The following is a 27,986-nucleotide window of genomic DNA, read 5'->3' as shown; positions in this document are numbered from 1 at the left end:
CCGTGAAAAGTGGAAGCAGTGAGTGTGAGTACCGGTAAGCGTAACACAACTTCGTCTTAGGCCAATGACTTGCCTCATTTCAGCCAGTTCTCCAACATCCCCTTACTTAGTGGCGGATCGAGCGTCCATATATACAGTCAGGGGCGGATGCCCCCCCCCTGACGGACTCAAATGGACTGCTGGCGCCCTTTTCAGCTTTTCACTACTTTTTACTTATTCGCGATTTTTGACTATTTTATTGCGCTCTCATATACCTATTGACATTTGTCATATTCTGTCGGTGTATTTTCCGACAAATTGGCGACGACACCTATTTATTCTCCGTTTATCTGCAAATTAGCAAGGCCCCGGAAAGGGTCATTTCCTGCAATCTCGGGAGTATCTTTACTCAAAAATTTTCTGTACGCTCCGCGCCAACCTGTGGTGGCGCTCCGCTTAGATAGTGTCGAAAGCGCCCCTACAGACCATTCTTGCCCCCCCGACCAATACCCCTAGCCCCGCCACTGCCCTTACTACACTCAAAAACGTCTTTGCGAGTACACTACGAGTAACAGCTACTCTCTTAAAACACCATCGAATATACAAATTACAATGTTTTTACAGACTTTACGTGCAATCTGAGAAATTGCAGGCTTGAGACCCATATTTTAGGGCCAGGTATTCGCAGCATAAAACACTCGGGAAGTGCCGTTTCCGGCCATCTGGGGGTTTGAAAAAACCCAAAATTTTCTTGTACGCTCCGCGCCAACCGATGGTGGCGCTCCGCTTAGATAGTCTCCACACATTAGCCCCCCCAATAATTTTTCCGTTCCGCCGCGCCTGGTCCAGCTAAAGATGACAAGGTATCACGTTTCATTACTGTCTGCATTTTTTGCACGAACAAAACACCACTTGCAAGCAACGGAAAGATCACTTTTTTTCAGATGGCCGCACGCGGTTTGGGGCGTGTCTTCAATGCTACTAGGAAAAGTAAAAGTTGAAAAATGATGATTTTAAATAATATGAAATTTGCAAAATGATCATATAAAATAAAAATGGGAAGAAAAAAGAAAACGAATTGGGGAAGAAAGAAATAAAATATATGTAATTAAAAATAGGCCTACCACCTAATAAGGACTCCAGCCCATGCCCTAAGGATCACTTCGGATTCATTGATAAACGCAGACTACCATTCCGGTTTTGATCAGCCAATCAGAATCGAGGAAATAAAAAAAGTGAAAGTTGAAAATGATGATTTTAAATATTATGAAATTTGCAAAATGATCATGTAAAATAAAAATGGGAAGAAAAAAGAAAACGAATTGGGGAAGAAAGAAATAGACTATATATAATTAAAAATAGGCCTACCACCTAATAAGGACTCCAGCCCATGCTCTGGATCACCTCGGATTCATTGATAAACGCAGACTACCATTCCGGTTTTGATCAGCCAATCAGAATCGAGGAAATAACTTCAGTGTCCGTCTCAGTTCACTTTAGGAAAAAAAATCGCATCTGGACCTAAATTCCATTCGGCGCACAGTCGCTTGCATCTTATCGATCAAATTCAAAAGCGTATATAATGGACAAAGAGATTATATAAGACAGTGGCTTAGATAATTAAATTATGTTACCGTTAAAAGTTAAAGGTTTGTGATTTTAATCTTTCTAATACATAATAACAAGATTGATTTATGGGATATTAAAGTAGGCCTAGGCCTAGGCTTACGAATCTTTAGCCATACGTAACGTAGGCTAGTCAGGGCTAGCCTAGGCCATAAGTAGCTCATGAACTAGTGAGTAGTGGGAACTTTTCGCAAACCTCCACCCTAGAGTCTATAGTGGATGTACAATAAAACTATTCACAATTAGGCTAGACCTAAGGTATATATGTGAATTACATCACACTGGCCTAATTCGAGTTAACGTCAATGGGCAGCTCTCTGCTGAAGTCACTTTTCGGCAGTCGCCAGATTTTTGCCGGTGAGCACACACCAATCTACAGAGAGTGTATTTCTGTTTCAGATAAGTAGCATGGTGGGCTCATAATTGACGCACTTAAGAATGTGATCAACGATGTCTATAAAGGAAAAATCCAAATCACTCAACTGTATGTGTTTTTCATATGTGTAGTTCCTCCGCAATGTTATGATCTCAAAATATTTAAGGTTCTGTGCATATGCACTGTAGCCTACAATTGAGCAGAATTTGGCCACAAAATGTCTGCTGTGTCAAGTTCCTTCATACCCCTATAGGCCTAGTGAAACATTCGATGATAAGCTAACTGTAGTGTAGGCCTTAGTATATATCCATTGACTTTAAATGCTGTATGCTATGCTATGAGCCTCTAAGCTCAGACAGGTCTGGTCCCAGAGAGTAGCGGTATCATACTAAGGTAATGTTGGTTATTTTTAAGGTGTAAGATTTCCGAATGCCCCAAAAACGTGCAAATCTAGGGGGAGGGTGTTAAAAGCTTAAAAAATAACATAATTTGATCAACAGATAGCTGAAATGGATTCAAACTCATGAAATATGTATTTCTGCTTGACTGCAAAAATTTTAGGTGGCCTGCTGTATCGTTGCTAGTCATAATTGATGGTGCGTCAATTACGTGGGTGCGTCAGTTATGAAGCCTTTACTATACTTGTTAAAACCTCTCTTGGGTATCACAACTATGATGTTGTTACGCAGGGCAGCAGTGCTAGTAACACTAACAAACATTGCGTGGGCAATCTACTTTTAAACACCTCAAGACTAGGGCTCTCCTAATCGGCCAAGGATTGCGTATTCCATTCTTTTATAGTCCTAGGATAGAAACTATATTGAAAAGCACGATGATTATGTGGAATCTGAGTATAGCAGCCACGTCTCCCTAGTTTCAAGATGGGATTAGTCATGTTTGGGACTGCAATTAGGCCATTAATAATTTGATAGAAAAAGCATGAGTCTGGCCCTTTTCCTATACTTTCTGTGAGGGATTCCCATGTCTTTAAGGTCTCAGTGACGCTGGATTGCCTAAGGAAAGTTACAAAACGTGCTGCCTTCCTTTGAATAATTTCTATTTTTATCTCGGTCTGAGACGTGATACTGTATGGGTCCCAAATCTGATCTGCATATTCAAGAGTAGAAGGACACATAGACATATAGGCCAATTCATATGTCAATGTGTCATTCTACTCTTGAATAGTGTAGATAACATAATAAACGATTAGTGTTTAGAAGCAAATAACAACTACCCAATTATTTGAAGTCTAAACTTCTGAATAAGAGTTTTCTAGCTCTTGCGATCAAGCTAGACCATAGTACTTCTAAAGTGAATGTATCTATCGTTTGTTTTCACTGGCTCATACTGCAGGTTGGGTAAAAATAAGTGTTTGCACAGGTTATCCAGGTACCCGCCGACGCGATACTTACCCGGTTCCTAATTTATTACCTGAATCTTATGCAAAGTGTGATTTTTGTTTTGTTTTTTGTGCACACCGATGCTTAGGCAGATTTCCCATTGATTTAGTGAGGTGTACTTCTTACCACACTAAGTCAATGGGAAATCTGCCTAACCATTGGTGTGCCCAAAAAACAAAACATAAATCAGATAGGCTACCATGTGGTCAAAGATAACAGCAATAACAAAGGTACCCACCCTATGCGATACTACCCGGTTCCTAATTTATTACCCGAATCCTACGCAAATTGTGATTTTTTTTAAAACAATTTTTTGGTGCAAACCGATGGTTTTAGGCAGATTTCCCATTGACTTAGTGTGGTGTCAGGCTACCATGTGGTCGAAGATAACAGCAATAACTAAAGTATTCCATGGATATCTAATAACTACGTCACAATTTTTAGCTAATAAACAGATGGCTAGGCTAGATTACCTCATTGACTTGGTGTGGTGTTAAGCAACCATGTGGTCGAATTTAACAGCAATAATGAAAAAATACCATGGATATTTATAACTTCCTCACAAATTCAGTGGTATAGGCTAAATATTCCCCATTGATTTAGTGTGGTGTTAGGCTACCATGTGGAAGAAATTGAAATAATTCTCACAGTTATTATTTATTCAATTGTTTTTTCATACAAGGAAAGACTGACAAGGAATTTCACAAGATGTTTCAAATGGATTATAGATGGGATAACTAAAAAATAATAATCACAAATGGCTTTATTCTAAACTAATCGCGCATTCTTGCAGCTAATGCTAACCATGGGCCTGCATAATAGATAGTCATAGATATTCATATGGTTTGATCCAATGGCAATAGATGTGGAGAGAAACATAAGCATTGGCGGCAGTGCGATGTAAGTAGTGATGTTAGCTATATGAACAAGTTAATGAAAGAAACAAAAGTAGAAAGAAATTATTACACCTACATATTTGAACATGAAAACACTGTCAGTGGAGAATATAAAATTTCATTTATAATCTAGGTTATCGACACAAATAGTTTATGAAGCAACACCATTAAACATAAATTATTACGTATAGTAATTATTTAATAAACTTGTAAATAAATAAAAGGTTCAAGCAGAACAAAACTTAAAACCCTTGAAACACAAATCATCAACACAAAAGGATTTTGTTAATCCAACAGCAACAATTAATATAACCAAATTAGTACAGAATAAACCTTTGATTAGGAGGTCTAATAACAGTGCCCTAAGCACGTAAAAAAAGAGTATTTTATTTTATTTAACATTTAATGATCTGTCCAATTTATTAAGCCACTGTTCAACAGTCTAAAATGTAAACAACATTGAAGAAATAAATAGTCAAAATATCTGTCTCTATGAGTTAAAAATACTCTTGGAAAATATGACAAATATATTACAGGTACATAAACAAATGGCTACAAATTCTGCTTATTTGGCTGACGATCGTTTGAATCGCTTCCACCTTTGATGAACCATAGCACACAGTTATGGTCAGTGACTAGTCCAAAATGCCTAGCTTATGTTACAGTAGTAAAGTAAGGCCCAATTAGCTTACTGATGGATCGGTTTCACTCTTAAATATTTATGAACTGTATACTCTGTAGCTACAAATTCTTCATGATCTTTTGTACATATCTTTCAGTTCCACCAGATGAGGAAGGTTGTAAAATGTTACAGAATCTGAAACAATCTCCTGTGACAGTAGTCATCCACTGAAGCGAGCACACAAAACCTTGACAGGTAAGAAAGGTTTGATATATCATGTAGTGATTGATAATGAGTTTGACAACTGTGTACACGTACAAAAAATGTCTTTTGTGATGTTTGGATTGAAGTGTACCCCAGTACAGGTCCGGTGACAAACTGTGTTACTGTACTTGGCTGTGTGCTGAATGTAATAACCACCATTCATTTAACATTGAGCAAGTACTTATAATATTTACCTATAAAAAAATTGAATTCTACAGTAAGGCATTTTAACGCTTGTGTTTGAACTTTGATATAGCCTAGTTACATATGTTTCCAATGCAGGTCTATCCTACTTAGTAGCCCCCCCCCCTCCCCTCCACTCATATGCCCATTGGACACTGTGAGGTAAATAGTATGGAATATGTATCCAAAGGTCATGTAGGGAAACAGTGAGAGCTAGGCAAGTGTTTATCACCCTCAAATATAAATTCCTTGAAATAAGATGAACCTGGGTTCAAGATAAGCAGGGGCACAGTGGCTAATAGCATGTCTTCAACATATGAATATGTCCCCCTAATGTTGCCTATGTGTAGTAAGTTGACACAAAATATTTAATTTGATGGGCCTGTAAGACGGTAAAGCCACATGTGTTCATGGCAATCACTTAAACATGTTACATGGCCTCAATGGGTCTTTCCTTCCTAGTAGCCCCCTCTCCCTCCACAAACACAAATCCATGTCCATTGCACATTGTGAGGTATGTAGTATGGAATATGTCTTCAAAGGTCATGTAAGGCTACAGTGAGAGCTAGCTAGCCTAATATTTAGCATCCTCAACTATTAATTCCCTGAAATAAAATGGTCCAATGACAAACTTTGTCTTAACTGTACTGTTCATTTAGCTGTATATGTCTTTAACATGTCCCCCTAATGTTGCCTATGTGTAAGTTGACACCAAATGTTTAATTTGACATAAGATGGTGGAAGCAATGTGTGTACAAGACAGTCCCTAAAACATGTTCACATGTCTTCAATGGGTCTCTCCTATTTAGTAGCCTTATCTCCCTCCACACACACACAAATCTATGCACATTGTGAGGTATGTGTAGTATGGAATATGTATTTTTTTAAATGTCATGTAGGGCCACAGTTAGAGCTAGCTAGGCTAATGTTCAGCATCCTCAACTATTAATTCCCAGAAATAAGATGGTCCAGTGACAAATTTTGTCTTAACTGTACGTTGGGGCATGCTCATGATGTATATTCCTTTCATTCAGCTTTATGCCTTTCTTTAACATGAATGTGTCCCCCTATTGTTGACTATTTGTAAGTTGACACATAATGTTTAATTTGACATATGGTGGAAGTAATGTGTGTACATGATTATTCCTAAAACATGTACAAACGTCTTCAATGGGTCTCCCCTACCTAGTAGCCCCTAGTGTTTGCACGGGTTATCCGGGTACCTGCCGGACGCTATACTACCCGGTTCCTAATTTATTACCCGAATCCTACGCAAAGTGTGATATAAAAAAAAATTGTCAAACCGACGGTTAGGCAGATTTCCCATTGACTTAGTTTAGTGTTAGGCTACCATGTGTTCGAAGAAAACAGCAATAATGAAGGTCCCCCCTCTCCCACCCGACGTGATACTAGCCGGTTCCTAATTTATAACCCAAATCTTACGCAAAGTGTGATTTTTTTTTTTTTTTGCAAACCGATGGTTAGGCAGATTTCCCATTGACTTAGTGTATTGTTAGGCTACCATGTGTTTGAAGATAACAGCAATAACGAAAGTATTCCATGGATATCATATAACTGCATCATAATTTCAGCTAATAAACAGATGGCTAGGCTAGATTACCCCATTGACTTGGTGTGGTGTTGGGCAACCATGTGGTCGCACGTAACAGCAGTAATGGTGATAAATGCATTATTACTATATGAACTCCCTGGAATAGGATGGACCAGTGACAAGTGTCCTACTATGCACATGCATGGATGGCTGCATGCTGGTTGTCATATTTACAACATTCAGTTTGTTGTTATTGCTGTATTTTCTTCAACATATTGCAAATTTTGATTATGTCTTGCATACAAAAGTCCAAGAACGATCAGTGGCATAGTGAGCATTATCAGCGCCCAGGGGCAGGGGGCCCTATACCCTGCGCCTTGGGGAAATTCCCTTTCTCCCCTCACTATGCAACTACAAAAAATAAAAGGTAGTTAAAAAAGTGTGCTCACTAAATCATTCTGAACAAAACATGTGTTGAATGACATACTTTAATAGTAAGGTGTCCAACAGTACATGGCTATGGCTGAATATTGTACATGGACTGATTAACATACAGTACAGTCCATGTAAATCTACAATGAGGCTACTAGTCAGAAGAAATCACACTGTTGTAAATTAATTATTAGAATATAATATTTGTACAGTGAATATGACATTCTTGAATATGGTCGAAGTCAAAGGATACCTGAAATACTTATACGCCAAACCATCAATATCTACCTATCAGTTTCATGTTGAAAGAATTAATTTCATACTTAAAATTAAATTGTACATGTTTTTTTTATTTTGGTTTGCAGGTACCCTGGATGAAGATAGTGAAAGTACTTAGCGATCTTGACCAAGCATGTTCTTCCAGATCAACCCCTAAGAGAGTTCGTCCAACAAGGCAAAAAGTAAGGAAAAATATTATCCTTAAGCCAGGGACATATGCAGGGGTCCCCAAACAAAGTCCAATCTGAAAAAGGTCCACTTTTGCGCTAATGGCACGCACACAGTCCCACACATTGCTGGACCTCTGTTGACCGCACATGACCTTTGACCTCCGAAAAAAACTAATAGAAATAATTCACTCACTATGGGGTATGGTGGCTTAGTGCCTTGTGCATTCGACTCGCAACACACAGGTTGTGAGTCTGAGTCCCGCACGTGGCCACCCATCTCTAAAATGGGTGCAAGCTTCAGCTAGGGGTTAGTTAGCAAGGGATTGACGGATTGGGGGAGTGTTTCACACTAATTTCACTTGCATCATGGAAACCAGGTTTAAGCACCGACCTTATGAGCCATCTGGCACAGAAGAAAACCTACCTACCTTCTCACTATGGGTAACCTACCCACCGAGTACTGTATAAGCTCAATTGAATTTTACCTCATTAAGATATATTGTTTACAAGGTTTTATGTTTGACCTCTGTTAACCTCCACATAAAAAAATGTGGATCATATAAACACTCGAAAGAATACACATAAGTATGAGCTCAATTGAAGTGTGTCTTGTCAAGATAAGGTGTTTACAAGGTTGTCAGTGTTTGACATCTGCCGACCTTTGAGAACAACAATAGGGACCATGTACTCACTATGAATAATCTACATAACAAGCATGAATTTAATCGATGATTAAAAGGTTAACAGTTTTTTTACCTCAGATGAACTTTGACCTCAACCAATAGCAATAAGGACCATGTACTCACAAAAAGGTATTCTACCTACCAAGTATGAGCTCAACTGAAGTTTACCTTAAGTATCAAGTTATTATGTTTACAGGTGGTATCACATGCATGTCACTTACATATACATACACACACACAAGCATGACTGCATAGACCTGTTTCTTTTGCTTCTGCTCAAGTCATAGTTGTAGTCACACTAGAAAATACTCAGTAAAGTACTGTACTGTATCTTAAATTGATGCTGAAGAATTGGTCGTATGATGCTAAGATCAACTAGAGATAGCTATATTGTGCTAACCACCATAGCTAGAGATGAGCAGATTGGGATTTTTCAATACCTGTTTGCCAATAAGATTACACTTCAGTAAAACTTCTACTAGTGGCAATTCAATTACCTCTTGGGTTCATGCCTAATTCTGCAACAGATATCATTCATAGCATTTATAATTTTTTTGTTCCAGTTGATCCATACTGTATAAGGAGGACTGAAAGTGAAATGGAATCTGATACAGAGTCTTGGGAAAGCAGCAACCAATTGAAGAGATTACACAAAACTTTCCTAAGGGTAGGATCAATTTATTATGGAACAGTATGTATAAATGTCATAGCCTTATTTAGTTTGTTACATACTAAAATCCCTTTTGTTTGATAGGCTACAACAATGCATTGCCAAACCACTGTACATGCTCGTAAACAAAAAAAAGGGTCTTGGAAAACCCAGTCCTACACTTTTAAATAAGAAAAAAGGAAGATTATAAGGTCCAACCTTCTTTATTCCAATACTAATCCCATGTTTAAAAAATACTGTATATGAAACTTATTTCTTCTTGTCCAACAGTTATCCAAAGTGGTATTTTGTGTACATATTAATAATATTTAATATTAATAATGATTTAAGAAACACATCTTAATAAATATATCAGCTTCCTTCGTGCGCATTCTTTTGTTGTTATTAAAAACACTGTTAGTGTCTCCTGTGGATTTTTTTTTTCAAAGTTTGTCTTTATCAGGAAGTACTTGTACTGACAGAGAATAATAGATAACAAACAAAGAGGAAATATCCATTTAATAAGGTTAGTTTTCATAACTAATACGCCCAGTTCAACCCCAAAAAATAAAACACAGGTAGAGACGTTAATGAAAGTTGGGTCACATAAGGAATGTAAATACCAATTTGGATCACATAAGGAATGCAGATACACCAATGATATCTAGTAGTTGAGATATAAGCTACTGTAGCAGTGGAGATTCAAACAGAGAAATTTATGAAGTTGACTCGTCCAAGAACATACACCTGCAAAAGTCATTCATTGACCCTCAACTTTTTTTCAACAGGACTTCAAATTAACAAGCGTTTGAAAAAACCTGGTGAGTATGTTATAATGCTAATTTGCCATTTTTTAACGATCCCTAAAAAAATGCACATATTTCTTCAACAGGTCTCTTCTACTTAGTAGCCCGCTCCTCCCACACACACACAAATCCAGGTCCATTATAATGTATCAGAAATTCATTTGGTCTATGTGTATCATGTGCATATGGTTGTATGCTGAATGTCCTACCTACCATTCATTTAGCTGTATATTTTAAATATGTCCTCCTAATGTTACTCACAGAAGTTGACACAAAAAATATAATTCCATGATATTTAGTATGTCCCCTATTGGTACTCATATGTAAGGTAACATACATGTGCATATGTTGCAATTTTTATGAATCAAATGGTTAATTTCCCATTTTATTGTAATTATACCACCTCATATTTATACATGTACATGTCTCCTTCTCTCCCATGCACCTAAAGAAGAAAAATCCCCCCCCCCCCCCAAAGAAAAAAGAAAATCATATTGATTCTATCAAACAGTATTTGAGTTGTTTTGTTATTTATATGACTATAATAACAGAATTACTGAGTATGCAACAAGTACAACAATGAATACCTTCTGTCATGCATGGTTGCATGCTATAAGTCCAATCTGCCTTCCATCTAGCAGTAAATCTCCAACAAGGATTATGAATATATGATATTATGTCCACCTAATATAACACATGTATGTAAGTTGATACCATATAATTTTATTTGATACACAGTAAAACAGTGTCTCCTACCCCCCACCCTATACAATACAACACATTTGTCTCAAGGATCCTCCTCTGCCTACGTTAAGAGGGAAAACATTAATGTCCAACTTTTATATGCGTGTGTTAAAGTTCATTTCATGTGTACGTGAAGTGAACTGTTTAATATATGTTTATGTAACAACATTAAAGGCATTGAAGACTCGCCCCAAACCGTGTGCGGCCATCTGAAAAAGTTAAATTTCTGTTGCTTGCAAGTGACCTTTTTGTGTCGCTACAAGATGCAGACAGTAATGAAATGTGATACCTTGTTATCTTTAGCTGGACCTGAAATGTCAATCTTTTGTATACTGTGCTGTGGGTATTGACTGCAGCTGTATGTACTGACTGTACACTAGTGTCTAATTACTCATGTTAGAAAGCTGTGTGTGTATTTTCTGGGATCGATAGTGGTGTTTATAACACAAGTCAAATTACCTGCATTAGACATTTTCTTTTTGCGCTAGTCTTCACAACCTTTAAGTTCAAAGTTAATGTAGGTTTATTAATAAATAAACTTATGACTTTGAATTCCCCAAAATAAAATTAACCAGTGACAGTTGTCTTACTGTGTGGGTATGGTTGTGTATATTCAACATATATGTTCCCCTAATATTGACAAACTATTTCAAGTAGAATAAGGGGTAGTTAAAAAGTGTGTTGTACTAATACCTCCTGAACAACACATGTCTTAAATGACATACTTTAGTGAGGTGCCCTACAGTGCATGGCTATGGGCTGAATATTGTACATGGACTGATGAACATACAGTTCAGTCCATGTAAGTCTACCATAAGGGCTAGTCAAATTGAACCTCATGGAACTTGAATGTGTGTAAGTATGCGTGTGTGTGCGTGTACGTGTTTTTGTGAGTGAGTGAGCAAAATTAAGTATGTTGCAAACTCCTCCTAGACCTGAAGTCCTGTCAAGTTCAAGCTTGGTGGGTGGGTGGGTGCCTGACCATGTTAACTCATGCCTGCGTGATTGATGACGGCAAAGAGGTCGAAGGTCAAGAAATCTAAAAATTGGTTTTTAGCCATTTTCTGCATGCCAACTTGTTGGACAAAGGCATTAAACCACATAATATGTAGAGAATATGTAGAGAAATGTAGAATATGAAGAGACAAATTTTAAAACAAGACAGTTTTAGCTGTTTGGGCTTATTGTTAATGGTCAATTGAGTTAAAGTTAAAATTGGTCTAAACTGAGCAAAAGAGTGTCTCGTGAACTTCTCCTATCTAGACTTTAAGTCCAATCAGGCTCAAACTTGGTGGGTCGGTGCCTGACCATGTACTGTAAACTTGATCTTGGGTGATTGGTATAAATGTCAAAGGTGAAAGGTCAAATACCAAGAAACTGTAGCAATTTTCTGCTTGTCAGTATGTTGGAAAAAGTCATTAAACCAAAATATGTAGACTATAATGGGAAACTTATTCAGTTGTTAAGGGTCAAGGCCAAAGTTCATTGTAGGTCCATTCCATCATAGAAGAGATGAGATGCCATACTGTAGATTGCCATCTTGTCTTATGTTTTAATCGTAATAGATGCTAAGATCCCATATTAACAAGGGAGTTCATTAGGCAAGTTTCATTCGTTTCTGTTTTTCTCGACAGGAAAGATATGATTGATAAAGATGGCTAACTTCAAGGTATGCAAGGAATTAAGATGACTAATGAAGCAATCCATGGCAGAATGAAGGTGATATGACAAAACTATTAATTAATGGATCATTCAACTGTCAATTTGAGTATAGTTTCATTAGTTTAAAGGTCAAGCGACACGTAAACTTGACTTTGCATAATATTAAACTTAAAAATTCTTACATTAACAAAAACCCAACACTGCGATTTTTTTCCGTCTCCAAAGGGGTAGAAATCGGTAAAAAGTACTATTACGTAATAGATTCAGTGACGTCACGGGGGGGAGCGCAGAAGAGTGCAAACTGTATATGTTCTGCGCAGTGCATTGGGTATGGAGAAATCTCAAACTTCTCGAAAATATTACCTTTTTCAGCAGTCTGTTACAAGAAAGTTAAGATTTGGATTAAGATGAAAAATCACAAATTGATACATAAGACATCGAACAAAACATCCATTGACTTCTTTTTTCATAAATTCCTTGCATTTTCTTCCTATCAAGCAACAAAAAACTCCGCAAAAATCGGCTAGATTGACGCGTTCAGGGAAAGCCGAAAACAAATGACGTCATTTGTTTACCAAGTCGAAAGTGAATGATATCGTCGCATACGATATTGCTACCACATACAGTTTCTATACACGCACTGTAGTATGCATATATACACAGCACAGCATAGCTTATACATATCGCGAAATGGCTGCCGGTGGCATTGACACACAGTATTTAGATAGCAACGGCGAAGAAGTAAGGGAAATGGAGGACGATCGTGGGGAAGTTTTTCCCTATATGTTCGAACCGGAGACCAGCGAAGAGGAAGCGGGATCGGACAGCGATGTCGAAATTGATCGTCTTGACGGAATATAACGGTAACGTTACGCCAAGCGTACTATACTTTATATAGGATAGTTGTGTCACTAGTTAGGCCTAGAACCGATAAATGTTTCCTAACTTTGCTCATACACTTAGCTAGCCAATTTGTTGATGGGGCAGCAAAATTAACATGAATGTGCGGTCGAGTAAAGTTAAGGAAGTTACTATTTTCCTTAAAAGTTGTGGCAGCACATGCCCCAGGAACATGTCACACAGACATGTTTCATTTGGTTGGTAGATTGAAGGAGCCAATTGGAAGAGTGCACAACAAATTCAGAGGTGGCCTATTATTAATTTCCTAGCAGTTGTAGGCCTAGTGGCAAATTAGTGAAGTTACCACAAATCAGGGAAAGGGTGGGGGGGGGGAGGGAGAAGGTGGCACCTCACACCAGCTTTTTGTCATTTCCGCTTGAGCTAATTTCATAACCAGATTTTCTCAATCTAGGGAATGGATTCAGAAGTGGGAAAGAGTTGGAAACGAGGCAATATCGGCCTGTTTTATTTTCCTTTGCAGCATTGTCCCAACAGAGGCAAGACTTCTAAGAAGAGGCTACCCCTTCCTTACTAGTGATGTTACTTGTAAGGAGCTTCAACAGTAGATTGCCCTTCAGAGGTGCCCCTTTTCTATTTTGACATGTTAGTACAGTATGCCCCAATAATTGAGGTTGGTATGAAGTCATTGAATTGGCTCTTTATTATTTGAACTGGTTTGTATTGTTTACAGGTGTCATTGTGGCCAATGTGCTGTGATGCCTACAGCAAGGGAGTGTAGATGCTGCAGCGAAATAGATAAGGACTGTGATGGATGAAGAAGGTGCTGCATGCATCACCTTACACCCAGGTTTTGAAGCTATGTGCCTGAACCCATTGTTTCTTCAGACAGCCTACTACATGTACCGTCAACAGTATGGTGGACGTGCACAGGAAAACAGGATCCAAGAGTAAGTATAGAATACATTATTTTTGTTGTATACCTTTATTCATTGCTCTGACCTGCTGTTGAAAGATGTAACAATACAGAGGGTGTATTCATAGTTTAGTTTTGTTTCGTTGTGAAAGGAATAACATTAAGATATAGATTTGATCAAGAAAATTTGTGCACCATGTTCAAAACCTGCTTCTGATTAGGTCATTTTGACCAAAAACTGGTGTAATGCCCTTGAGGTTAACCCTTATCATGCTGACTGACATAGTAATCATTAACACTGAGCCATGGAACCAAATGCCACAAAAAAATGTCCACCATGCTTGTGCACGATCCATTTACAAATTTTAGTCCCCGAGATGATGACAATGATTAGTTTGTATAAATGGCATAGCTAGGCTTACTTTAGGGGAGGCAGATTTAGGGGCCAAGCAAATTCTGGAAATCATATAGAAATTTATTTTAAAATTGACGTCCACAGATGGCTACCAAGCTTTTGTGTGTCTTCATCTTTTATAGCTGGTTTCCATATGATTATTTTACAGGAAATACAGACACACAGCATACAGACAACTTGCACGGATGAGCTAGCAGTTTTTAGGGAAGGAGTTTTGTGTTGTTCTCCCATCCTATGCAGTAAGGAGGATTAGAGAAGCTTTACCATCTGAACAGTATGAAGGATTTAAATTATCAAGACTGAGAATGTGGACTGTTTATGCCAAGTCATAGTATCATTTCTGCAAAGTTTTATAGAAACAGGGTTCAGTGCTGTCTGTTTTGTGGCTGAATGGTGAACATTTTGGAATTCCAGCTTACATTTTTCTGGTTCATGGTATTAACTACAATCTTGGATGAAATTTTACATTTTCAAGTTTGGGAAGTACATAACAGTAATAAATAATAAAAACTCAAGTTAATTTTTTGTATGTATTCTCTCTTGTAAGCAAAGCTGTCACTTCTAGTAGCCTGCCAACAAAATCTGGATGATTGAAATCTCAAATATACTAGGTTAAAATAGAAGAATAGTTTGAATTAAGTACCCTAAACCACTATGTCAATGGGATCTGGAGAGCTTAGGCTTTCATTTTAATAAACTTGTAATGAGAATCAATCTGAAATTGTTCATTAATCCATGGAATATCAAGGTTACTTGATCATAAATGAGATAAAAAAAAATCATATTTTATCCCATGCGGGGAACAAACAGCAAATTTCTGTCAATTCTTTTCGAGAAAAACAAAAAATTGGCAACATGTTTGAAACACCAAAGTTGCATACAAATAGTAAGTCAGCATGAAATTTACATTTATGAAGTCTAAGCTCTCTAGAAAGGAATACTTGTCATTGGAACTTTTTTTTTAAATATAATGTTATCATTACTAATAGTTAGTTACAATGGAAACCAGATGTAAGTAAAACTTGAATGTAAAACTTTAGCAACTTCCCTAAAGGCTGGTAGCGACCTGTTAATTAACACTGGTCTGCAGCTGTGCCATACACCATGTGAACAGACGATTCACAGAGTCGATTGCTCCCCACTACAATGAAACAAAATTAGAACTTGGGAGGCCATCAACTACAGTACTTCAGCAAAGCTTTTGAAATCTGCTTCGGTGTTGTTTTATGGCATCCTCATTGTTCGGATGAACATAGGAGCTTGCAAGGGGTGGGGGCTCTTTTCTGACAGGAACAGGACACTCCTCTCCCAGAGTTCCACTTCTGCAGAAGTTGTTGCAAGCAGTCAAGAAGTTCCCATACATAATCTGTAGAATAGTAAAGATATGAAGAATAATATAATAATAGTTCATAAAAACATACCATTTAGATAGAGGAATTCCAATCACTCCATTTCGGTCAATAGGCATGGCACAGTTGTCGGTCAAGTCTTTGGATGCCCAACTAAGGCGACAGCTGAGTACACCTCAATTCGTGTGGATACATGGGTCAGGTTTTACCTGACAACTTGTGCCTGAACAATTCCAATATATTTTTTACTGATTACAACAAAAACCCTACACCTGTTTGTGCACCTAATATTATGGATTATGTAATCTTCAGCAGGATGTGTGGTCATTGTCTCAGAAGCTTAACCACTGTTTATGTAGTCAAGTAAACATGTGGACAGAGTAACATCCTGTCCCATCCCCTTGTAATCCATGGTAAAAGAGTGTATAAGATGCAACTTTCACCATTTGTATTCAGTAGCAGATATCCAGCCAAGTTAAGATATAATATACTCTGTAAAATCCAACTACTTGTTTGTGCCTTTATTTCTTGTTCACATACAGCTGTGACAACTCTACCAGATACAGTATGTATATGCTAATTGAAGTAAAGACTGATGGCCTCACCACACATTCCAGACTGCCCCACAGTGTTGGTGTCATAATTAATAATGATCCTCTTTCCAGAAAGTTATGGCACCAATTGATTTTCCAGACTAATCTACTATCAATCTTGAAAATTACCTTGAAGGGTCATCTTTGTCATGTTCAGATGAGTTAACTGATGGAGTGTAGTCCGGACTACCTGGCGGTTTTTCGGTGTATCCCGATGTGGATGCCACAGCAGCAGACGGACCATCATCGCCACTGTGAGATGGCCCTGGTTGCTTTGATGGTGTTCTTGTCTCTGTTGGTCCAGTCAGCAACTTCAATGGTGGTAGGGGGACCAGTGAACACTGGACTTCTACATGTGTTACATTCACTGAAAATTAGAATAAACGCTTATTATACCACACACATACAGTATAGGCTGCTCTTGGACAGGGGTCAGCTGCCTAGATGGTTCACTTATCTTTTCTGAAGGAGAGCATATCCTCCTGCTTTATGTGGCTGCAAAAATATGGGCCACTCACACCATGAGCATTGCAAATGACTTCAGCTTGGTTTCATATAGTATAACTACAATGTAATCTCCCTTCTCTCAGTAACTATAGCTGTAGCCTTTATATTTTCCTGTGAAGCCATCAGGTATAGCCTCCTCAACCACTCTCGTCAGGCAGGCGGATATGATGGATAAAATACAATGTATATTATCCCCTAGTCAGCCTGCCCGATGTGCAGTTTTGATTGCTATTTTGCTTTCAACGAGTACTGTTTCTAAAATTTTGGCCCCTGTGCTCACTTCTGCTATAGAATACTCTATAGATGTATGAAAGTTTTCCATTCTTGCTTGTATTACCCTAGCTTACACTTCTCTACCACATTTTCTCCCCCAACCCCCCTGCCTCCTTTTTGTCTGGTAGCTTGCCCCCCCCCCCATATACATGCCTCAATGTTTTACTGGTGGAGATTCCTTGTATCCCGTTCAAAACTGACTACTTAAATCTTAATGCCTGTCACCACCCTCCCCTCCCCCATTTCCCAACTGTTTTTCGGTAATATCAAGCACATGTCTATAAGATCATGCTACCTTTAGATGGAGATGTACATTCTGCAGAATCCTGCCTTTATTTTCACTGCAGTTGGTTGGGGAACAGCTTCTAGATTAATCTAAGTATTGAAAATTGGGAAAGAAAATAACAAGGAAGTTATGAAAGTTCATTTAAGAAAGCAGTTTGATATGTTTGAAAGTACCTGTCACAAGCGTTTTCTCTTGCAACAAAAATTGCAGCCCTACCAACAAAAATGGCAAAATATAAGGATGTCATTTACTGTGAAACATATGAGCTATGACTCTTGAGTATATAGATAGGTGGGAGCACATTATAATATTGGGCAAAATGACATGTAAACATCTTATGCTTGTTATTCTGGATTTTTTCATGATGTACCACAAATGAAAGTTAATATAGCCCTAGCCTACGCCTAACTTCATCGTCGCCGTACCTAATTTAGGGCCTAACTAACTGAACGAAATTATAAGAATCAGGCTACTGTAAGATAGTAATAATACCAAGTTAGTCATTGTTGTAGTAGGCCTAGGCCAGAAAATACACTTACTCTTTTCCGATCCAGCTTCGCAACTACTGGTCTACTTGTTTCTATATCTCCTCGAGATTTGAAGATACTTTCTCCAAATAGAGAAGGAACGGCATTGTCTTGTAGACGGCGAGCTGTTGGTGTTCCAAGTCCAAGTTGCGCGGATAGGCGATAGGAATCGAAACTTTAACTGGTGAAGGGCGCGCTGCACACATAAGATTCGCTCGAAGGTCCAAGCCAATCTTTACTTATAGGCAGCTAGGCTGGCTGAGTGCACTGGTACTAAGCTATCGCTGTATACAGTGTTGACGAACACGAAACTTTCTTGTACTGTTGTGCACCCATTCTCATCTGATATTTTGTTTACTGTTCGTGACGTTTTGTTTACGGCTTTGATCTCGGTTAGCATATTAGGCATACTTAGTTTTGGTAACATTGGCGGTTCCCCCCGTGACGTCATTATCTTTCGGAATTAGCTTGGTTATTAACTTAATTAAAACAGCAAAGAAACAATTGTGGAACTCCAAATTTGGAATATAGTGTTTTGATATGTAGCTTTTCAATTTGTGTAAGTTTGAAGGAAATCTGTTACGTGTCACTTGACCTTTAATGTAAGTTTAATTGCTTTGTTCAAGGGCTGTCCTAACATTGTTGGTGTTCAATATCATTAGATGCAAGGTTCATTGCGAATAACATGCAACATCATGTATCCTGGTGAAAATTTCAAGTTTCATTGCTTACACTACATTACATGTTTAATAGAATGCTGAGTGAAACTACCCACTGCTGTAGGTGATGAAACATTTGGTTTTTAATCCGCAAGCTCCAGCTCATTCATTGGGGCTTAAATTTCAACCCCTACCCAGATCCCAACGAAGAGAGTAATTGACGTCTGCTCCTGTAACACGACAATAGCATAAGAGAAGGTAGTATGATTAAGACCTTATGGGGCAAAAGTTAACACGTCATTTAATGAACGTGAAAATATTCCCCATCTTGGTGGGGTGGAATTCATTTCCCCTGTGGGTTGTATAACAAAAGAGAAATCTGTAAGCAATGATGATTATTAATGCATCTTTGCGTGATTGATTACCAATCCATCTTTGATTATTCATCCATCTTTGCGTGATTAATTATTAATCCATCTTTCTGCTTAGACGTTGAAGGACAGCGTAGTAAAATCAGAGGATTCCGTGAAGGGACTGGTAGCAGAGATCAAGATGCTAGGTCAAAGGGTCGTTCAATCTCATAAAGCCATACAGAAGGAGGAAGAGCCAGGTACATTTTCAAGTTTCTTTCATTTAGGTTTGGTACGTTGAGAGTACAAGATGGGTATGATGCTCGCATCGTATAAAATTATTGGTAGCAGTAAGTTGGAGACAATGGGTTGTAGGACTATTGTTTGCGAGAGGGTCACAGATATGGTCATGTGCGAAGAAAGTTGGAATGAAGTTTAAAACTGACCAATGAGTTTGTCTTGCATAAAAAGATTAACTTCGCTGCTAAATAAACCAGAGGGCGTTTAGCAGGGGTGTCAAGCATAAATCAGGGACGTTTAAATTCGGTAATAATGTTCTATTTCTGGTAGTTCGCACGAAAGATGTTACCTAACTTATATGGAATTGATACCAAGTTTTTGTATTGAATAAGTGCAGTTGTTAAATTTTATGTACCCCCAACCCCACCCAACCCCCCAAAAGAAGGATACTTAACCGTGATGAAATATCACTTAGTAATATTCAGTCTTATCGAAGGCGATGGAATACAACAGAGTTGAGGAGAGTGGAATTTTCCGAACGTTAAAGAACATATCAAATTTATTTTCTTCGTCATCAGATTCAGTGTAAAGTTCATTTGGAGAATATGTAAGGATAACAAGCTCGTTCCCTTTTTCCTAGAACTGAATAAGTATTCACGCAAAGCAAATTGCTCTTTTTACCCATCATGAAAGAAGCTGTTCAGTTACTAGTGTATTGGAAACAATATTATACCTGCCATTAGTTTTGCCATAGGCAACTGTGCATTATTTTTTTTGCGGGGGGGGGGGTGGGTTCCCTTAAATTGTATGTGCAATTGTGTCACATTTGTTTTGACAAATAAGGCTTGCTTCTGTGCAGTGATAATTTTTTCCTATAATCCCAGAGATATAAATATATTTAGAGGAAAATCTTGAAAAGGGTGTAACAATATTAACGTCAGGTAGGGTCAGATCTTTCTGGAAACCCTACACGTAAAGAGACTAGGAGAGAATTGGTCGGGGAGGATGGGAGAGGGGGGGGGGGGTGGGTCTTGGTGGAATATTTAGGGACATTTCAGTTATTGTGTGTTGTTCTCCAACACAATTAAAGACCTGTAATTTATTTGTAAATAAACATCCAGTTACTTAGTAATTTGCTGTTTTGGATGCAGCCAGGGGCCGGTGGGACCTAGATTCCCCATTTCTTGGATTTTGTCTGTAACCCCACCAAACACATATATTGTACCACTAAACTCACTCCGAACTCTGTTGCTCCTTTACCCGAGCGAATCTTGCTATGAAATTGACTGACTTGCTACACAAGTGCAAAGATATTGGGGTTTTTTTTGGTTTCTATCATTAACAGTAGCTCTAGTATTATCATCAATATAATGATAAACAAAATGGAGAAACTTTCAGCACATGTATTCAAAATAGTAAGTACTTACTTATTGCCTCCACTCGACCCTCCACTTTAATATTCTGGCTTTGCTTTCTGATTATGGGCAAGTTTGAGATGTAGTACATTTCTCCGTCCGTGTTATTGTCAGATAATGAAATGAGAATAAGAATTAATAAAATTGTAAAAGAAATGTTTCCTTCCTCTGCAGCATGACTTCATATCCGTCACTTGTTCAGTATCTACCCGAATTTTAGACACAATAATGTCGTAGTCCACCAGAACAAGGTTAATTTGAGGTTTTACCCTCATACACTGCTGATCCAGTTTCAAGTTATTCACTGTTAAAATATGCTAAACCTTTCATGTTAATGTTAACCCATTGCTTTACATAAATTCTAATAACTCACTTAACCAAAGCATGTTCCTTTAACTTGATATTAAAACAACAACACCCTTGCACCCATTGAATGAAAATTAAACACCATCTGTCCAAAAGTTGACAAATTTGTACTACCACTGTAAACATGTCATTTGAGACAGGTAAAACTCTGTTTGTGATTTTGTGTTGGATCTCAGGAACTGAGCAAATTGTTAAAGTACTAGACTAAATAGTCTTGTCACTCTAAACCGATGAACCTCGGCAAATTAAAGGGTCGTTCCCTCAAAAATTAAAAGTGGCTTAAAAAATCCAGCCTGGTCTGATAGCACTGTTTTTCAACAGTTCACAACAAATTAACTGAGATTTGTTTCTTAAGTCATCTTTTTCATGAAGTTTTCCTTGATGTCTTTCCATTTTAATAAAGCTTGTAAATTTATTGCAACTCAAATAGTTTTGGCCTTCATGTTGTAAAATATTCCTTTTTTTAATAATTTTATAATAATATTCTGTAACTACTGGTGTTGATACAACAATACTAGACATTTTTCTAGAAGATGGGTAATAAATGAAAAAAAAATAATATTTGACATTTCTGACATTACATAAGTTAGGGAAATCATTAAATGTTCTTACATCTCTGTCTGTGGCTCCGACACCCTCCCACCAAGAAAGTGTTACTCCCCCACCCCCTCCCATCAACCAAAGCAATCCGTGTTCGCCATTAAAATTATTGGCTATCGTTGACTCATTCGAGTCTTCAAATGTAGCATGTATGATCTACACTTTATGCAGAGTACTTTGTCTACATGGCTTGTGTATTCCTATCTAGTAATTTTCTTTCATACTCTCTTTTTTTGACAGAACCACCTATTGTGTCCACCATGGAACAGCTCCCCGAGAGACCTCCAGAAGACTTAAATTTGGAAGAGACTTGTGAAGATGACGAAAAATCAGACAGAGACAATAAATTGGAATCCCAAGCCCCTATAGCCAACTCTTATCCCTTCACTATTCTCATTATGAACATGAAAGCCTCCATCTCATCTCCAAGTAAAGTACGGTCTAACTCGGACCAGATCAGGAAAGGCTTACCAGACGATAACCTCCTGAAGGCAGAAGAAGACAGAAAGTTTGTTCCAACTCTGGTAGCGACGTGCCGAACGCTTCATCAATCCAAAGAGACAAGCAGATGGAAGTTTCCTCCAAAGGGATTAGAAATAGGATTAAAGTTGAAGAAGAATCGGAAAGTGATTCATTCCAGCTACCAGATAGTTCTGCCGGTCTTGAACTTTCAGGATCACAAACTTTTTGAGCCACCGATGTTGCAGCTTCATAAAAGATATATATTCGTATATATATACATATATATTATATATATGTAAGCTTTTCTAATTTTTTTTTGTATGACCATGTGTGTAAATATTGAAGCACTAAGAACATGCAGTTTTTTTCCTTGAAATAGCAAGAGATAAAATGGAAAATACTGTTATGAAAGCTGTACTTAAAACACTTGAAAAACTGCTTTTCTAAATTTTAAGGAACATTTTGGCAGAATTATTTTCTGGAGAAATCTATCTATATTTCATGCATAGTCTTAAATACTTCTGCAATACCATAAGACCATCTCTGCCCTGCAGAAGAAGAAGAGAAGAATTTATAAGTATCCTACGCCAGGAATCTTCTATTGATTCCTAGCCAAAATGCAAAAAGGAAACTAGGCGTGTATATATGCAGGTAAACGTATGTTTATGTGATGTTCCAACTTGTAAACGGGATGACTCACTAGGGATATCTTGCATGAAATTCATGAAAATTAGGATGTCAACTTACAGCACTGAATTCTGTGGCTGCTCCAGTTATTGAGCAGAGTCAAAGGTCAATTGAGGTCATCAGCGGCCAAAATACAAAAACCTTGTAGTCGATAGAGTTAAGTGAACATCTGTAGCATCGGTAAAATGTCATAGCTGATGGTAGGTCCCCCCCCCCCCCCCCTCACTGAGCATTACACTTTTAGCAGTTCTGTTAAGAGGTCAAATGTAAATTGGAGTCATCAGCTGCCAAAAGCCTGAAATCCTTTTCGACATCCTCATGCTCAGAAATGTACAAGAACTGAATGTTCAATGAAGAGGTAAAAGGTCACTTAGGGTCAAATTCTGACCACCTTGATAACTCCAAAAGTTAAGGTCGGATGAATCGCACACCTGGTATGATGGTGCCCCCACTGTGAGTTCTCCATTGCAATCATTTCCTTTTCGTGAACATAATTTGGTCAACTTCAGTTTTAGTTTTTGAAGTGGCTCAAATTACAGATAGGTCTGAAGTAACTTTGAACAATGCATAAACAGTCAATCAGGTAAATGATATCTGCTTCAGAAGTGATAATCATGTGTTGGATGATCTTAAAACACACCTCAAGTGATCCCTGGCAGTTGTCACTACTGTAGTTGAGTCTCAAGGGGGTCAACAGACTGTCTGAAAAGTTGCCTTCTTCTGTGTAGTCTATATATACTAGATGGCTTTGTTATTAAAAATATTTTAGTGTATTGAAGGGGTAATGTCCATTTGCTCCTGCATATTCAACATCTTTGGGTCTATATTTCACATAAAAGGAAGACTGTTCTTTCTGGATTTTAAACCATTTTTGGCCATAAAACTTATGTACTGTAAAATGTTATCAGTGACTGAATAGGTTGATATCCAAAGAGTGAGTTTGTACACCTTGTTGTGGTCTAGGGAGCTTGAATTGTCTGATCATTTCTGGTTCTCACCTAATTCTTGAACCAATGTTAACTCACTTGACTCTACATCAGTCAGATAGTCAAGTGGGATTTTGTGCAAATTATATGGCAAGAAAATCACAATTCTTTGCCCTCTGTCTAGAGAATGCTAAAACTCCTCTCTTTGGGGGGTTTGATATAGATGCAATATTTTGTTGGCACTAAGTGGACATAGTTTATTTGCAAGTTTTGGTTTTTGTTTTTTTACTTGTAAGCTGCAAAAGAAAATGTGAAAAATCGGTGGTGAGTTTTTTTTTTACTTGTGCTTTCACTGAAAGAATAAAAAAGAAGAGCTTGAGTTGAAATTGAACCAGGGACCTTGTGATGCTTATTTTTTTGTGTCCACCACCAGACCATTAGGTGAGATGCTACTATTGGATGCATTTCAAATATTTAAAGATCCAGTTGTTGGGACTTGGGTATTTTTAAAATATATTCCCCTCCACTGAACCTTGTCAGGAATAGAGGAGACCTCTCCACTGAACCTTGTCAGGGAGGGGGTAGTAGCCAACTCACTTCACCCACTGGGGAACCTTGTCAGATAGTGGGGCCGTACAGCTCACATGCCACTTGGGAACCTTGTCAGGGGGGAGGGGTGGCGGCGAACTCCTTTTACAGAATTCACTCACTCACCCACCCGGGGCTTGAACCATGCTGCTCAGTATCATTGCACACAGAACAACCCATTACACCATTTTGGTTCCCAATGAAACAGTCTTCGTTTCTTACCTTTATACTTCCACCTGCTCCAAAGAACAGAAAATTAAAAGGCTCTGGTTGGGTCTTGAACTCATGACAGTGTGTTTGTCTGCCTCTCCCAGTCCAGAGCACTAACCACTGCGCCACATCAACTGTTGAGAAATAATGCTCGTTTCTAATATTTAAGGTTCATAATGGAAGGAAAGAGGTATAAGAATAGTAAAAGGAAAACTGCCTTAACTGGGGTTCGAACCCTAGACAAGGAGTTAGTCTTTCTTTCCAGGTACAGGCACTACCCACTGCGCCATGGTAACTGTTGAGAAATATAGCTCATTTCTAATATTTGAACTTCAGAATGGAAGGAAAGAGGTATAATAATAGTAAAAGGAAAACTGCCTTAACTGGGGTTCGAACCCTAGACACTGAGTTTGTCTTGCACTCCAGGTACAGGCACTACCCACTGCGCCACAGCAACTGTTGAGATAGAATGCTCGTTTCTAATATTTCTACTTCAGAATGGAAGGAGGAAATGGCAAAAGATCAAAATGCGTCCAGCGCCCTCTCCAGACACTCATTTTGCTCAGTTTGCAACTTCAAAGGAACAATAGGAAAAAAAAGGAATCATATAGACAAAAAGCCTTTCCCGGTCAGATAATGACACGAAATTGGTGTATAACATAGACAAGGGTGTATTCTACTCCACGTCTAATTTTAATGTCGATGGGTGTTTCAGAGAGGACAAGAGAGGGGGCTGAAAAGAGTTTTTTCCAATTTGTGCACTTATAAAGAACACGTATTTCTAGCGGGTCCTTTGGGACCACGTATCTCCCGAACGGAAGCAGATATGGACCTGGGAGTTGCAGATTTGGGCTCCTGAGCATCGATTACCCCCTGTAACGTCTTTTTGGCGAAATCGATTTTGGGTCAATTTTTGGCAATTTTTATTTGCGCCAAAAATTGGTTTTTTGTCTGAAAAGTTAAAAAAGTACCTCTTTTTGGTACCCAATTCCAAAATAAACTTCAGATTCGTAATCAGCGTGTCGCGAACTACCAGAAAAGATACACATTTATCGACTTTGCGACAACAAATTTTTTCACCTCAAACTTGAAAAAGTAAGACCGAAAAACTTTTACGACGAACAAAGGTTTAAAATCTTTTGTTGTCCCTAAAAGTTTTTCGCTTTTCTATTGTTCCTCTGAAGTTGCAAACTGAGCGAAATAAAAGGACGCTCGACGCATCTTGCCAGTGATACGTGATTTCAAAGCAGTCAAATCAAACCTTTGTTTGTCATCTTGAGTTTTATCTTGACATTTATGAATAAATGGGTCAATTTTGGCATAAATTTTGGCAAAAACTGCTTACGTTTTTTTTAGGTGAAAAAACTTGTTGTCGCAAAGGCGATAAATGTGTATCTTTTCTGGTAGTTCGCGACATGCTGATTACGAATCTGAAGATTATTTTGGAATTGAGTACCAAAAAGAGGTACTTTTTTAACTTTTCAAGACAAAACACCTATTTTTGGCGCAAATAGAAATCATATAGACAAAAAGCCTTTCCCGGTCAAATAATTACACGAAATTGGTGTATAACAAAGACAAGAGTGTCTTCTACTTCACGTCTAATTTTAATGTCGATGGGTGTTTCAGAGAGGACAAGAGAGGGGCTGAAAAGAGGGGGTTTTCCAAATTTTGCACTTATAAAGAACACGTATTTCTATCTTGTACTTTGGGACCACGTATCTCCCGAACGGAAGCAGATATGGACCTGGGAGTTTCAGATTTGGGCTCCTGAGCGTCGATTACTCCCTATTACGGCTTTTGGGCTAAATCGATTTTGGGTCAATTTCTGGCAATTTTTATTTGCGCCAAAAATGGGTTTTTTGTCTGAAAAGTTAAAAAAGTACCTCTTTTTGGTACCCAATTCCAAAATAAACTTCAGATTCGTAATCAGCGTGTCGCGAACTACCAGAAAAGATTCACATTTATCGACTTTGCGACAACAAGTTTTTTTCACCTCAAACTTGAAAAAGTAAGACCGAAAAACTTTTACGACGAACAAAGGTTTAAAATCTTTTGTTGTCCCTAAAAGTTTTTCGCTTTTCTATTGTTCCTCTGAAGTTGCAAACTGAGCGAAATAAAAGGACGCTCGACGCATCTTGCCAGTGATACGTGATTTCAAAGCAGTCAAATCAAACCTTTGTTTGTCATCTTGAGTTTTATCTTGACATTTATGAATAAATGGGTCAATTTTGGCATAAATTTTGGCAAAAACTGCTTACGTTTTTTTAGGTGTAAAAACTTGTTGTCACAAAGGCGATAAATGTGTATCTTTTCTGGTAGTTCGCGACACGCTGATTACGAATCTGAAGTTTATTTTGGAATTGGGTGTTGTGTGGGGCGTGCAGGGGGGGGGGGGGGAAACAAAAAACCTGATTTATGATTTATGAAAAAAATAGACCTATTTTTGGCGCAAATAGAAATCATATAGACAAAAAGCCTTTCCCGGTCAGATAATTACACGAAATTAGTGTATAACAAAGACAAGGGTGTCTTCTACTCCACGTCTAATTTTAATGTCCGATGGGTGTTTCAAAGAGGACAAGAGAAGGGGTTGAAAAGAGGGGGTTTTCTAAATTGTGCACTTATAAAGAACACGTATTTCTAGCGGGTCCTTTGGGACCACGTATCTCCCGAACGGAAGCAGATATGGACCTGGGAGTTGCAGATTTGGGCTCCTGAGCATCGATTACTCCCTGTAACGTCATTTGGGCGAAACCGATTTTGGGTCAGTTTTGGAAAAAAATTCAAATCAGGTTTTTTGTCCCCCCCCCCCCACGCCCCCACACAACACCCAATTCCAAAATAAACTTCAGATTCGTAATCAGCGTGTCGCGAACTACCAGAAATATACGTGATACGTGATTTCAAAGCTGTCAAATCAAACCATTGTTTGTCATCTTGATTTTTTATGGTTTATAAGGTTCTAATTTTTGACAAAATTGTTCTACTGAAAGTTGGGGAGGAAAGGGTGGGGTCGGCTGGGTTGTATTATGCATTACAAAACACATTACAGAATGTTTCAATAGGCTTAAAAGGGTGTGGTAGACCTATTGTTTTAGTTACAAGGCCTTTCAAAGGGCAAAACGATTTTTGAGAAATATCTACCTTTCATATCGACTGCAATATCCTGTCTTGTCAAAACAATTTTGTTGGCAAACTAGTCTGTCAGATTATTCATAACATCCTGTTATATGTACGATGTGTGGGTATGTTAAGCAAGGTCAACTTCCAGTTCCATTTGTAAGGACAAGTTCTCAAATCGCTCTCTGTTTTTTCTTCTACAACTAGAAATGAGAGAGAGACAGACAAGAAATAAACACGGAAAGAAAAGGAATTTCAGGAATGCCTGTTTATTTTGCCACCTCTTGTGGAACACAATATTACCCCCCCCCCC

At 38.2% G+C, this 27,986-nt stretch overlaps 2 protein-coding genes and 2 long non-coding RNA genes across 6 annotated transcripts in view; 2 read left to right on the top strand and 2 right to left on the bottom strand.

Annotated features, from left to right (window-relative positions):
- Window positions 1–16,577, bottom strand: part of LOC139961572 (uncharacterized) — a 189,395-nt gene extending 172,818 nt beyond the window's left edge. Inside the window, exon 1 of the mRNA XM_071960864.1 lies at window positions 15,930–16,577. The gene's annotated coding sequence lies outside the window, so the exon portion shown is untranslated. The remainder of the gene's footprint in view (window positions 1–15,929) is intronic.
- LOC139961571 (uncharacterized) lies at window positions 1,466–24,143 on the top strand. 3 transcript variants are annotated; one of them, XM_071960862.1, is made up of 9 exons: window positions 1,466–1,628; window positions 5,057–5,154; window positions 7,696–7,791; window positions 9,026–9,129; window positions 9,561–9,637; window positions 9,900–9,932; window positions 12,296–12,380; window positions 19,196–19,316; window positions 21,918–24,143. In XM_071960862.1, exons 7-9 carry the CDS (start codon window positions 12,333–12,335, stop codon window positions 22,436–22,438), a joined length of 690 nt encoding a protein of 229 aa, XP_071816963.1. In that variant the 5' UTR covers window positions 1,466–1,628; window positions 5,057–5,154; window positions 7,696–7,791; window positions 9,026–9,129; window positions 9,561–9,637; window positions 9,900–9,932; window positions 12,296–12,332; the 3' UTR covers window positions 22,439–24,143. The 3 variants fall into 3 exon arrangements, with proteins under 3 accessions (XP_071816963.1, XP_071816961.1, XP_071816962.1); XM_071960860.1 differs by lacking the exon at window positions 9,561–9,637; XM_071960861.1 differs by lacking the exon at window positions 9,561–9,637 and having other exon boundaries at window positions 1,510–1,621.
- LOC139961574 (uncharacterized) lies at window positions 12,903–15,027 on the top strand. Its single transcript, XR_011790915.1, has 3 exons — window positions 12,903–13,186; window positions 13,915–14,131; window positions 14,661–15,027. It is a non-coding gene; the product is annotated as an uncharacterized lncRNA (long non-coding RNA).
- On the bottom strand, window positions 23,036–27,983 carry LOC139961576 (uncharacterized). The gene is made up of 2 exons (XR_011790917.1): window positions 27,698–27,983; window positions 23,036–24,684 (listed from the first exon to the last, which is right to left on the bottom strand). It is a non-coding gene; the product is annotated as an uncharacterized lncRNA (long non-coding RNA).
- Window positions 27,984–27,986: the final 3 nt, after the last annotated feature.

The sequence above is a fragment of the Apostichopus japonicus genome, chromosome 20 (assembly GCF_037975245.1).
Source record: "Apostichopus japonicus isolate 1M-3 chromosome 20, ASM3797524v1, whole genome shotgun sequence".
Lineage (NCBI taxonomy): Eukaryota > Metazoa > Echinodermata > Holothuroidea > Aspidochirotida > Stichopodidae > Apostichopus > Apostichopus japonicus.
The sequence above is the reverse complement of the archived record's forward strand: the minus strand, read 5'-3'. Positions and strand labels throughout refer to the sequence as shown.